Source organism: Babylonia areolata, chromosome 27 (genome assembly GCF_041734735.1).
Source record: "Babylonia areolata isolate BAREFJ2019XMU chromosome 27, ASM4173473v1, whole genome shotgun sequence".
Classification (NCBI taxonomy): domain Eukaryota; kingdom Metazoa; phylum Mollusca; class Gastropoda; order Neogastropoda; family Buccinidae; genus Babylonia; species Babylonia areolata.
Genome location: NC_134902.1, coordinates 36,408,507 through 36,421,006, shown reverse-complemented (window position 1 = coordinate 36,421,006; position 12,500 = coordinate 36,408,507). Strand labels below are relative to the sequence as shown.

Here is a 12,500-nt window from a genome sequence, read left to right as displayed (position 1 = left end):
AAAAAGGATTAACGCTTTTACATAACAAAGAAAAGCAACAACAACATCAACAACAACGACGACAACAACAGCAAAAGCAACAACAAAACAAAAACGAAGAACAAAACAAACGAACAAAAGAATCACCTGGGCACACCTTTACAAGCTCTTACCGTAAATGATGGCAGTTTCTTCGTATCCGAACATCACTGGGAAGAAGGTCTATTCCGGGTGAGGCAAGCCTTCTGGTGGCTGTACAGGCCAATCTTGGACTTGCATTGTCGAGAACAGGTGGCGCATGTGAAGGTTGGCTCGTCGCTGGAGGGGTAAACTTGAGATGATGCCTACCTTTCTCCGCTCGCGTTTTTCCCTGGCTGTCTGTGTCCTGACCTTTTCAAATTTCCTGACAGCTTTCCTGGTGGAAGTTTACCGTAAATAACATATTACTCTCACACGTAAAAGCCCACTCGTGAACATACGACTGAACGTGGGAGTTGCAGCCCACGAACGAAGAAGAAGAAGAAGAAGAAGAAGAAGAAGAATATTACTATTAATATCACACTAAGATTATATATTACGGATATTGTCATAAGGATAACTTCTTCTTCTTCTTCTTCTTCTGCGTTCGTGGGCTTCAACTCCCACGTTCACTCGTATATACGCGAGTGGGCTTTTTACGTGTATGACCGTTTTTACCCCGCCATGTAGGCAGCCATACTCCGCTTTCGGGGGTATAAGGATAACAATACAGTTACATCTATACGAAACCAACCCCCAGCACTCCCCCACCCCCCACCCTCATACCCAAACCTCCATCACTCTTTCAGGTCTCCCCCCGCCCTGGACGAAGAGACGGTGATGACGTATGAGATGACAGGGGCACTGAACTCTCGGCACGAGAAAGAGATGGAGGAGAAACAGGAAACCTGTCTGGATGATCTGCCCTTTGGAGTCAGTATGAATTGATCAATCTCTCGTGTGACCTCCCCTATCGTGTGTGTGTGTGTGTGTGTGTGTGTGTGTGTGTGTGTGTGTGTGTGTGTGTGTGTGAACGAGAGAGAGAGGGAGAGGGAGAGAGGGAGAGAGAGAGAGAGAGAGAGTGTATGTGTGTAGAGCGGAGTCAGTGGTGCAGGCACAATGACGACGGATTCCTCTGAAGACGAATAACAGATACCTACAACCCCCCCCCCCTCCCCCATCACACACGCCGGAACACACACACACACTTCCGCACACACACACACATACAAAGACGCACGCACAAAGACACACACACACACACACACACACACACACGCGCACCTCCCACACCCCCACACACATACTAACTCTTAAACGTTTCAGTACACCAACCGGGGCTACGTCCACTCTCTCTGGCGCTCCCCCGCCACCACCACCCTCAACTCCACCATCCCCACCATCATCGTCAGCGACCACGACGACCACAACGATGAAGAAAACAACAGCGACGACGACGACGACGACGACGACGAGCTAGATGGAAAGGAACACGGCGGCAGTAGCTACGACATGATGGCACCCACGCACAAGCAGGAGACGACGGCGTCGACGACGATGACGACGAGAGCGAGGCACGGAGGAAGTGGTGGTGGGGAGGAAGATGGGGGTGAAGTGGAGGATCCGACGTACTCCGACATCAGCGTCGTGCACTCTTCTTCGTCTGCCTTGGCTGTGGTAAGTGGGTTTGAGTCTTTGGTTGGATTGTAGGTTTGGTTCTTTGGGTTGACTCTCTGTGTGTGTGTGTGTGTGTGTGTGTGTGTGTGTGTGTGTGTGTGTGTGTGTGTGTGTGTGTGTGTGTGTGTGTGTGTGTGTGTGTGTGTATTTTTGGCTGTCCGTTCTTTGGTTGCCTACTGTTCGTGAAGGTCAGCTGTCGGTTAACGTTCGCTTTTAAAGTATGTCTTTTTTGGGGGGTCGTAAATGTCATGGTAGAATATTGATGATCGTAAATGTCATGGGCAGTTATTAAATTCAACATTGTTTTAAACGTTTGGTACAAATACTTATTTTAACAAGAAACTATTTCAGTCTTTAAATCGAGTTTATTCTCGGTTTATTGAAGTCTATGCCAGTTTATCAATGCTCTCTCTCTCTCTTTAATCAACTATGCAGTTATTCAATTACTCAGTCAGTCGATGCATCGACCAATCAGTGAATCAGACTTTGAAAAATATTTTTCATTAGTCACTGGTAAAAACAAAGGACGAAACATATCAATAAAGTTGTAGCGTTCTCACCACCAGTGACCTAGCTTGTAAAAAACAGCAAAAACAACAACAACACACACACACGCACACACACACACACACGCACACACACACGCACACACACACACACGCACACACACGTACACACACACGCACACACACACACACGTACACACACACACACACGTACACACACACACGCACACACACACACACACACACGTACACACACACACACACACACACGTACACACACACACATACACACACACGCACGCACACACACACACACACACACACACACACACACGCACGCACACACACACACACACACACAGAGAACAACTCACGATCAATTGATGACAATCTTTATGTTTTCACTGGAAACACGTGGATTGGTCGCCCCCTTTTTGCTCGTCAAGGCCCTGCACTCACCTCTTTCAAATCTGGCCTAAAAACCAAGCTGCCTCTTTTCTAAATTACACCCGCTTCCCTCTTTTCGTTCTGCTGTTTCACTAACTTGCAGTTCACGTACGTGTATTTTCTTAAGTTTTGTCTACCATCCATTCGTCTGGTCTTAGAGTAATGCATGCGTGCGAATGACTGACGTGAAAGCGCTTTGGTTTGTCTCTGCACAAGAATCAGCACTGAGTAAATACTTATACTATTAATATTATTATTTACCATTATCATTATCGTTGTTGTTATCAGTATTATTATCATCATCATTAACCAGTGATCAAACAAGAACAAACAAGAACAAACAAACAAACAAACAAAAACATAAAAAAAGGTGATGGGTAACCGCTGTGTGTGTTGTCACCCCCCTCCCTCACACAGGAGTCCCCCTCTTCAGGAGCCAGACGCGCCTCCACTTCCCCATCACCACGACCTCCTAGCCCCACCCCTCCTCCCCCTCCCTCTCCCAACGAGCGGTCCGCCTTCACCGCCGTCGTCTCCATCTCCGCCTCCTCCGTCTCCTCCAAGACCACCACCACCACCCTGTCCCCGACCACCGCCCCTCTCAGCACCTCCTCCAGACCTCTGTACGAGGAGACCCGGCGTCGGCTGTCTGGGGGAGGGTCCTCTCGCTCCACGAAGTCTTCTTCTTCTTCCTCCTCCTCCTCCTCCGTGGGCAGCCAGGGCTCTCCTCCCCACCAGCAAAGCAGCCCCAGAGTTCGCGGCGCCCAGACAGACTCTTCGGGTGAGGACCATGTCTACGCCCAGGTCGTGAAAGCGGGCTCCTCTTCCGTGGTCCCTCAGTCCAGCACGTCATGGACGGGTTCGGACAGTGTGCCGAGAAATATCTCTACCCTGAACACTTCGCGGGAACGAAATGCTGGGAACGAGAACGTGAACGGAGAGAAAGGTGCGAGGGCGAACCCCCCGGAATCTGTCGCCCAACAGCGGTGGCGCGTCGACGGCGGGGAGCATCTACACGGCCGACCTTTCCCACCGTCTGTAGGTCAGCTCAGATCGGCCGCGCCGGGTGAGCGACGGTTTCGCACCAACCACACTCGTCATCCACAGGGAAGCGGTGCTGACGGCGACTCCTCCACGACCAGCCCCCTCCCACCACCAGAGCAGAGCAAGTCTTCAATGGCTGTGGGGAGGGACAGCGGCGGGCGACCTGAACCCGCCAGCTCAGAGTTTCCGCGGGGACTGCAGCGGGCCTCTGTGGTGACGGGGAATGGGGAGGGTGTGTCTGACACCAGGAGTGACGTCCCTGCTGGGACTCTCCGTGCTGCTGCACGTCCCGGATCGAGTCCTTTGAGCACAGTGAGGGGACAGAATCCTTTGAGCAAAGTGGAGAGACATGGTCCTTTGAGCACAGTGAGAGGACAGAGTCCTTTGAGCATAGTGGGACAGAATCCTTTGAGCAAAGTGGAGAGACATGGTCCTTTGAGCACAGTGGAGAGACAGAGTCCTTTGAGCACAGTGGAGAGACAGAGTCCTTTGATCACAGTGGAGAGACAGAGACCTTTGAGCACAGTGGAAAGACATGGTCCTTTGAGCACAGTGGAGAGACAGAGTCCTTTGAGCATAGTGGAGAGACAGAGTCCTTTGATCACAGTGGAGAGACAGAGACCTTTGAGCAAAGTGGAAAGACATGGTCCTTTGAGCACAGTGAGTCCTTTAAGCACAGCGAGGGAACAGAGTCCTTTGAGCACAGTAGAGAGAAAGAGCCCTTTGAGCACAGTGAGGGGACATAGTACTTTAAGCACAGTGGAAAGACAGAGTCCTTTGAGCACAGTGGAAAGACACAGTCCTTTGAGCACAGCGGAGAGACAGAGTCCCTTAAGCACAGTGGAGAGACAGGGTCCTTTGAGCACAGCAGAGAGACAGACTCCCTTAAGCACAGTGGAGAGACAGAGTCCTTTAAGCACAGTGAGTCCTTTAAGCACAGTGAGGGGACAGAGTCCTTTGAGCACAGCGGAGAGACAGAGTCCTTTGAGCACAGTGGAGAGACAAAGTCCTTTGATCACAGTGGAAAGACAAAGTACTTTAAGCACAGTGGAAAGACAGAGTCCTTTGATTACAGCAGAGAGACAGAGTCCTTTGAGCAAAGTGGAGAGACAGAGTTCTTTAAGCACAGTGAGTCCTTTAAGCACAGTGAGGGGACAGAATCCTTTGAGCACAGTGGAGAGAAAGAGTCCTTTGAGCACAGTGGACGGACAGAGTCCTTTAAGCACAGTGAGGGGACAGAGTACTTCAAGCACAGTGAACAGACAGAGTCCTTTGAGCACAGTGAGGGGACAGAGTCCTTTGAGCACAGTGAGGGGACAGAGTACTTCAAGCACAGTGGACAGACAGAGTCCTTTGAGCACAGTGAGGGGACAGAGTCCTTTGAGCACAACGGAGAGAAAGAGCCCTTTGAGCACAGGGGACAGACAGAGTCCTTTAAGCACAGTGGAGATACAGAGTCCTTTAAACACAGTGGAGAGACCGAGACCTCCAAGCACAGTGGAAAGAGAGAGTCCTGCAAGTGCAATGGAAAATGACAGTCCTCTAAGCAGAGTGGAGAGACAGCGTCCTCCGGGAACAGTGAGGAGACAAAGTCCTTTAGGTACACAGAGTCTGCCAGGAACAGAGAAGACTTCAAGCACAGTGGGAAGACAGAGCCCTTCAGGTCCCCCAGGACCTGACAAGAAACAACCGAGTCCTTTCAGCACAGCGGGGAGACAGAATTCTTCAAGGACAGTGGAGGGACAGAGGCAGGAGGAGCCCACCACATCGGCCGCACCCACCCTCGGCAAACCCTCGACCCAACCCCACAGACACAAACAAAACACAAACGCGACGACACACAGTCCTGGCCACGCCTACAGCCCCATCACCCATTCAGGACCGGACCTTCCAGAAACGAACGGCAAAGACGACAGGAGAGACTTCACAAACACACCCGCTTTGAAAATAGCTCCCCGATCCCTGCAGCCCAGAACTGAAACGAACAACGCCACCAAAGATCACAGAGAGGAAAGCGCTGGGAAACAAACACCCACAGAACCCAGCACCGAAGCGAAGGAAGCAGCTGCTGCTGCTGCTACGCCTCCTCCCCCGATAACTCCTAGAAGTTTGTCGAAAGATGCCGGGACTCCGGGCAAGAGCTCAAAGGCTGCCTTCACGGGGACTAGGGACATCATCAGCCATACCCATGTAACAGAACGTCAAGACACTGAAGCGGTAAGGCGCAGGCCTGATGATTCGCGCACATCAGCCAGGGTTGGCGCTACAGCGGGTGGAGGTTTATACAAAAAGAAAGCGCTGAGTAGAGGGGGCCGCGTGGAAAAAGTGCCTCCGGATTTCACAAGAAACAAAAACGCTGACTCCTCGCAAACCGCAGAAAGTAAGGCTTCCACAAGGACTGCGGCAGCAGCCTCGACCCTCAGCCGTGACACCTCCTCGAGAGCAGGGAGCCCTCCTGGAAGATCGGATGACGTTTTTCCCGGGATGACGTCCGTTCTGACGTCACAGACAGCCTCGGATGTCATCGGCGCCAGAGTTGCTGCCCTGGACAGAGACGGCTTCCAGGCTGACGTAAGTAAAAAAAAAAAAGAAAAGAAAAAAACAGAGAGTCTATTTATTTATTATTTATTATGTCCATTCACGTGAGAGAGATTAAGGGACTGACATTGTTCCAGGAGCGTTTGCACGCTGGGGCCAAGCCTGAGGGAAGGAATCGTTAACTGTTGTGGGCTTAAATCTCTCATTTGAAATAAACACAACCAGTTAAGAAGACAATTGCTCTCTAAAAAATATTAATGCAAACCAGCACCAAAGGCCTTCTTCGAGTTTCTCATTTGTTTATTGTATGCTTACAGCGTGGTGGTTTAGACACCTTCACATTTATTCGTTTCGGACACAGACAGACAGACAGACACACACACACACACACACACACACACACACACACACACACACATTGTGCTACAGGTGTGTTGGGACCGTGGAGGAGGCGGGCGTGGTGGTGGTGAGACAGAGAGTAACAGAATGAAACAGACAGTGTATGGGTGTGGAGTGGACGGCAATAGTTGTTTTGCAATGAAGCCTATAGTATATATACTGTGTAGTTCCAAAACAATCGTTTCAATTTTAGACTTTTTTTTTTTTTTTTTTTTTTTTGGTGGGGTGGGGTGAGGGACGATTTCATATAACAGCACAGTGTGACAATGCTAGTGGTGTCAAATTCACTTCAGAAAAAACAACAACAACAACAAATGCCTTGATAGTGGCACTTAGGGAGTATCGGACTGTATGACGCTGTACCCGACTGTATGACGCTGCACCCGACTGTATGACGCTGTACCCGACCGACTGTATGACGCTGTACCCGACCGACTGTATGACGCTGTACCCGACTGTATGACGCTGTACCCGACCGACTGTATGACGCTGTACCCGACCGACTGTATGACGCTGTACCCGACTGTATGACGCTGTACCCGACCGACTGTATGACGCTGTACCCGACCGACTGTATGACGCTGTACCCGACTGTATGACGCTGCACCCGACCGACTGTATGACGCTGTACCCGACCGACTGTATGACGCTATACCCGACTGTCTGACGCTGTACCCGACTGTATGACGCTGCACCCGACCGACTGTATGACGCTGTACCCGACTGTATGACGCTGCACCCGACCGACTGTATGACGCTGCACCCGACCGACTGTATGACGCTGTACCCGACTGTATGACGCTGCACCCGACCGACTGTCTGACGCTGTACCCGACTGTATGACGCTGTACCCGACTTTATGACGCTGCACCCGACTGACTGTATGACGCTGTACCCGACCGACTGTATGACGCTGCACCCGACCGACTGTATGACGCTGTACTCGACTGTATGACGCTGTACCCGACCGACTGTATGACGCTGTACCCGACTGTATGACGCTGTACCCGACCGACTGTATGACGCTGTACCCGACTGTATGACGCTGTACCCGACCGACTGTATGACGCTGTACCCGACTGTATGACGCTGTACCCGACCGACTGTATGACGCTGTACCCGACTGTATGACACTGTACCCGACCGACTGTATGACGCTGTACCCGACTGTATGACACTGTACCCGACCGACTGTATGACGCTGTACCCGACCGACTGTATGACGCTGTACCCGACTGTACCCGACTGCACGACGCTGTACCCGACTGCATGACGCTGTACCCGACCGACTGCATGACGCTGTACCCGACTGTATGACGCTGTACCCGACTGTACGACGCTGTACCCGACTGCATGACGCATGACGCTGTACCCGACCGACTGTATGACGCTGTACCCGACTGTACCCAACTGCATGACGCTGTACCCGACTGCATGACGCTGTACCCGACTGCATGACGCTGTACCCGACCCGACTGTATAACGCTGTACCCGACCCGACTGTATGACGCTGTACCCGACTGTATGACGCTGTACCCGACTGTACGACGCTGTACCCGACTGCATGACGCTGTACCCGACTGTATGACGCTGTACCCGACTGTACGACGCTGTACCCGACTGCATGACGCTGTACCCGACTGTATGACGCTGTACCCGACTGTATGACGCTGTATAACGGTGACGGTTACTTTGGTGATCATCAACATCAGTATTTAGATAGTGTTCCAGCAATATGCATGTATCATATTTTCTGAGTGTCCATTTCCGTAGGGAAGGTGAGAGAGGGAAAGAGGGAGAGGGGGGAGGGAGGGAGAGAGAGAGAGGGGGAGAGGGGGGAGGGAGGAAGAGAGAGGGAGAGAGAGAGGGGGAAGGGAGAGAGAGAGGAAGGGAGAGAGAGAGAGAGAGAGAGAGAGAGAGAGAGAGAGGGGGGGGGGAAGAGAGACAGAGGGAGAGAGAAGGGGGGTGGGGGGCGGCAGAAAAAGAGAAACACACAAACACACGCGCGCACGAACACACACTTCGACTTAAACACACACACACACACAAACACACACGCACGAACACACAAACGCGCGCACACACACATACTTACACACAAACATACAGAGAGGCAGACACAGACAGACAGACAGATGGAGATTGTCAAAGCTACCCTTTCAATCCCCCTCCCCCTTCTCCCTCCCCCCCATATCCCACACCCTAAACCCATGTCCATACCCTGCAATTTCTTTTCTGTTCCAGAACTCGCTGGAGGAAGAGAGAGGATCAAAAGTCTACAGTGACTTCTACGGGTCATTGAAAGTGTCCGACGTATGACGTCACTCTACACGTTCAACTTTGTACTACACGCTTCAACAGCTACGTCATTCGTAGCTCATAAAAACGACGTCATAATAATTTATTTTCACTGTCTCGCCTTATTTATCAATATATTCATTTTTTGGTGTTGCTTTTAAACGTTATTTGTTTAACGTTTGTTTATGTGTTGATTTCTTCTTCTTCTTCTTCTTCTTCTTATTATTATTATTATTATTATTATTATTATTATTATTATTATTATTCTTTTCGATCACATACGTACGTTGTCCCCACATAGATTCCATTGCTTTTTATCCCACCATCGTTGATTTGACATTGCTTACCCGTGACAATTGCCTGAGCCGACAAACGGAATTCCGGTTTGCGCCTTGCGTTTTTGTTGGTAAGAGAACCGACAATAATCAGAGGGTTGTCTTCTTGGGGGAGGGGGGGGGGGGGGGGGGAGAAAGTTGCAGTTATGCACGTAACAGAACCCACAATAATGAGAGGATTGTCTTTTGGAGAGAGATAGAGAGAGAGACAGACAGACAGACAGTTACGCAGTGTTTCTGGAGATTTGCTCTCACTGCGGAGACAGGATCCATTCGAATTTCTTCTTCTTTTTCTTCTTCTTCTGCGTTCGTGGGCTTCAACTCCCACGTTCACTCGTATATACGCGAGTGGGCTTTTTACGTGTATGACCGTTTTTACCCCGCCATGTAGGCAGTAATACTCCGCTTTCGGGGGTGTGCATGCTGGGTATGTTCTTGTTTCCATAACCCACCGAACGCTGACATGGATTACAGGATCTTTAACGTGCGTATTTGATCTTATGCTTGCGTATACACACGAAGGGGGTTCAGACACTGGTAGGTCTGCACATATGTTGCGTGCGTATTTGATCTTATGCTTGCGTATACACACGAAGGGGGTTCAGACACTGGTAGGTCTGCACATATGTTGACCTGGGAGATCGTAAAAATCTCCGCCCTTTACCCACCAGGCGCCGTCACCGTGATTTGAACCCGGGACCCTCAGATCGAAAGTCCAACGCTTTAACCATTCGGCTATGGCGCCAGTCCATTCGAATTTCACATCGCACAGGTGTGCTGAGAAAAAAGTCACACAACACAATGCAACGAAACGCGCTATACAAATCAAGTAATACAACATGATACAATATAATATGATACGGTACGATACGGTACCGTACAGTACAGTGCAGTTCATTATGCAGTACGATACCCCACATTATAGTATACAACTATACAACACACTGGGCCTACAATACACTGCACTAGACTACACTACACAGCACTGTACTACACTACATTCCACTGCACAGCGACACTAGGATCGATCCTCAGACCCTCAGATTAAAAGACCAGTGTCAACCTGCTCGGCTACAGCGCGCCAGTCAAATATTAATGTCATTTGTAGTTATCATCATCGTTGTTATTGCTGTTGCTACACAGAACGCCTTTTACAGACAATAATTAGTATGATTACGCTAATGCCACAGCCGGTACACACACAAGTCCGAACATCCGTGCACGTGCACGAAGGAACGCTCGTGATCACACTCGTACACACACACACACACACACACACACACACACACACACACACACACACACACACACACACATACTCGTACACAGACACAGACACACACAAAGACACACACACACACGCGCGCGCGCGCGCATACACACACACACACACACACACACACACACACACATGTGCGCGGGCGCACACGTGTTCGTGCCACCAGCTGACCTCCGGATTATTATTATTTTTTTTTAGATTGCTGTGTCATGTTCGAGTTTTCGTTCGTTATCTTTTTCTCTGCGTTTCCTTTTCCTTTTATTTCTTCCTTTCCTTAGCTTTTCTCTAGTTTGATTTCTTTTTAGAAATGTGTCATTTCTATGATGTAATAAATCTGACTTTACACGCACACAAATAAACTTGTTTGTGAATGGTGTAAATAACACTGACTGGACTTCATGGCCACACACAGAGAGAGAGAGAGAGAGAGAGAGAGAGAGAGAGAGAGACGGTGGAGCACACACACACACACACACACACACACACACACACACACACATACACACACACATACATACACACACACACGCACGCACACACACACACACACACATTACAGACACACTGAAACCTACAGAGACAATGAGAGAGAGTGGACACTGAAACACACACACTGACACACACACACACACACACACACACACACACACACACACATACACACACACATACACACACACACACGCACGCACACACACACACACACACACATTACAGACACACTGAAACCTACAGAGACAATGAGAGAGAGTGGACACTGAAACACACACACTGACACACACACACACACACACACACACACACACACACACATACACACACACACACATACATACACACACGCGCGCGCACACACACACACACATACACACACACGCACGCACACACACACACACATACACACACACGCACGCACACACACACACACTGTGACAGAGTAGTACACACACACAGACACAGACACACACACACACAGTGGCACTGGCACACACACACACGCGCGCGCACGCACACACGCACACACACATGCGCACGCTTAAACACACCAAAGCCTTCAGAGACAATGAGAGAGAGAGAGAGAGAGAGAGAGAGAGAGAGAGAGAGAACACTTCGCACATTCATTCTCTCAACCCGAAGCACGCTCTCAAATCACGAATCCGGATCGTCTACCGGGTTTCTTCGGACAACCAGCCAATCACATAGCACATCCGGCACGCGCTCCACCCTTCGACCAATCACCGGCTTCCTCAGTTCCCCCAAGACGGAAGGAGAGCTCGGGGATTTCCCTAAAATGTACGACCGACACCGTTGCGTGCACCTGTCGACCTCTCTTCCCCTTTCAACTTTGAACACAGGAGCTGTCAAGTCGCATCGTTCTTTTCATCGCAGAGACATGGCAGAGAGATATTTTGGTCCCCACCCTTCCGCGTTCATTATTTTCTTTGCTTCAACGCTAGTGAAACGGGTTTTAAAAATGACTTTTTTTTATAAAAAAAAGAAGAAAAAAGAAGATAAATTTTTAAATAAGTTTTTAAGACACACACACACACACACACACACACACACACACGCGCGCGCGCGCGCGCGCGCACACACACACACACACATATATATACATATATGGGAGGGAGGGTGCGGGCTGAAGGGTTATCTGTGTGTGTGTGTGTGTGTGTGTGTGTGTGTGTGTGTGTGTGTGTGTATCTTCAGGTTTCAGTGTGTAAATAACACTGACTGGACTTCATGGCCACAGAGAGAGAGAGAGAGAGAGAGAGAGAGAGAGAGAGAGAGAGACGGTGGAGCACACACACACACACACACACACACGCGCGCGCGCGCGCGCGCACACACACACACACACATATCTTCAGAGGGTGCGGGCTGAAGGGTTATCTCTGTGTGTGTGTGTGTGTGTGTGTGTGTGTGTGTGTGTGTGTGTGTGTGTGTGTGTGTATTTTCAGTCATGTCCAGCGTTTTTCACCC

General features: G+C 50.0%; 2 protein-coding genes across 2 annotated transcripts in view; both read left to right on the top strand.

The window, feature by feature from the left end:
• The window catches only part of LOC143301075 (uncharacterized), a 21,646-nt gene extending 17,140 nt beyond the window's left edge, over positions 1–4,506 (top strand). The window contains exons 8-11 of the mRNA XM_076615080.1: positions 807–930; positions 1,324–1,674; positions 3,045–4,037; positions 4,486–4,506. Of these exons, the coding sequence (XP_076471195.1) occupies positions 807–930; positions 1,324–1,674; positions 3,045–4,037; positions 4,486–4,506 (1,489 nt within the window). The remainder of the gene's footprint in view (positions 1–806; positions 931–1,323; positions 1,675–3,044; positions 4,038–4,485) is intronic.
• Positions 4,123–9,333, top strand: LOC143301332 (uncharacterized). The gene is made up of 2 exons (XM_076615548.1): positions 4,123–6,242; positions 8,853–9,333. Exons 1-2 carry the CDS (start codon positions 5,196–5,198, stop codon positions 8,925–8,927), a joined length of 1,122 nt encoding a protein of 373 aa, XP_076471663.1. The 5' UTR covers positions 4,123–5,195; the 3' UTR covers positions 8,928–9,333.
• The last annotated feature ends 3,167 nt before the right edge of the window (positions 9,334–12,500 follow it).

Bases quoted from the DNA above. Each gene is read 5' to 3' on its own strand.
- LOC143301332 (XM_076615548.1), top strand. From the start codon at position 5,196: ATGGAAAATGACAGTCCTCTAAGCAGAGTGGAGAGACAGCGTCCTCCG. The intron at 6,243-8,852 runs GTAAGTAAAAAA...TTTCTGTTCCAG, and splicing joins GAGACGGCTTCCAGGCTGAC to AACTCGCTGGAGGAAGAGAG.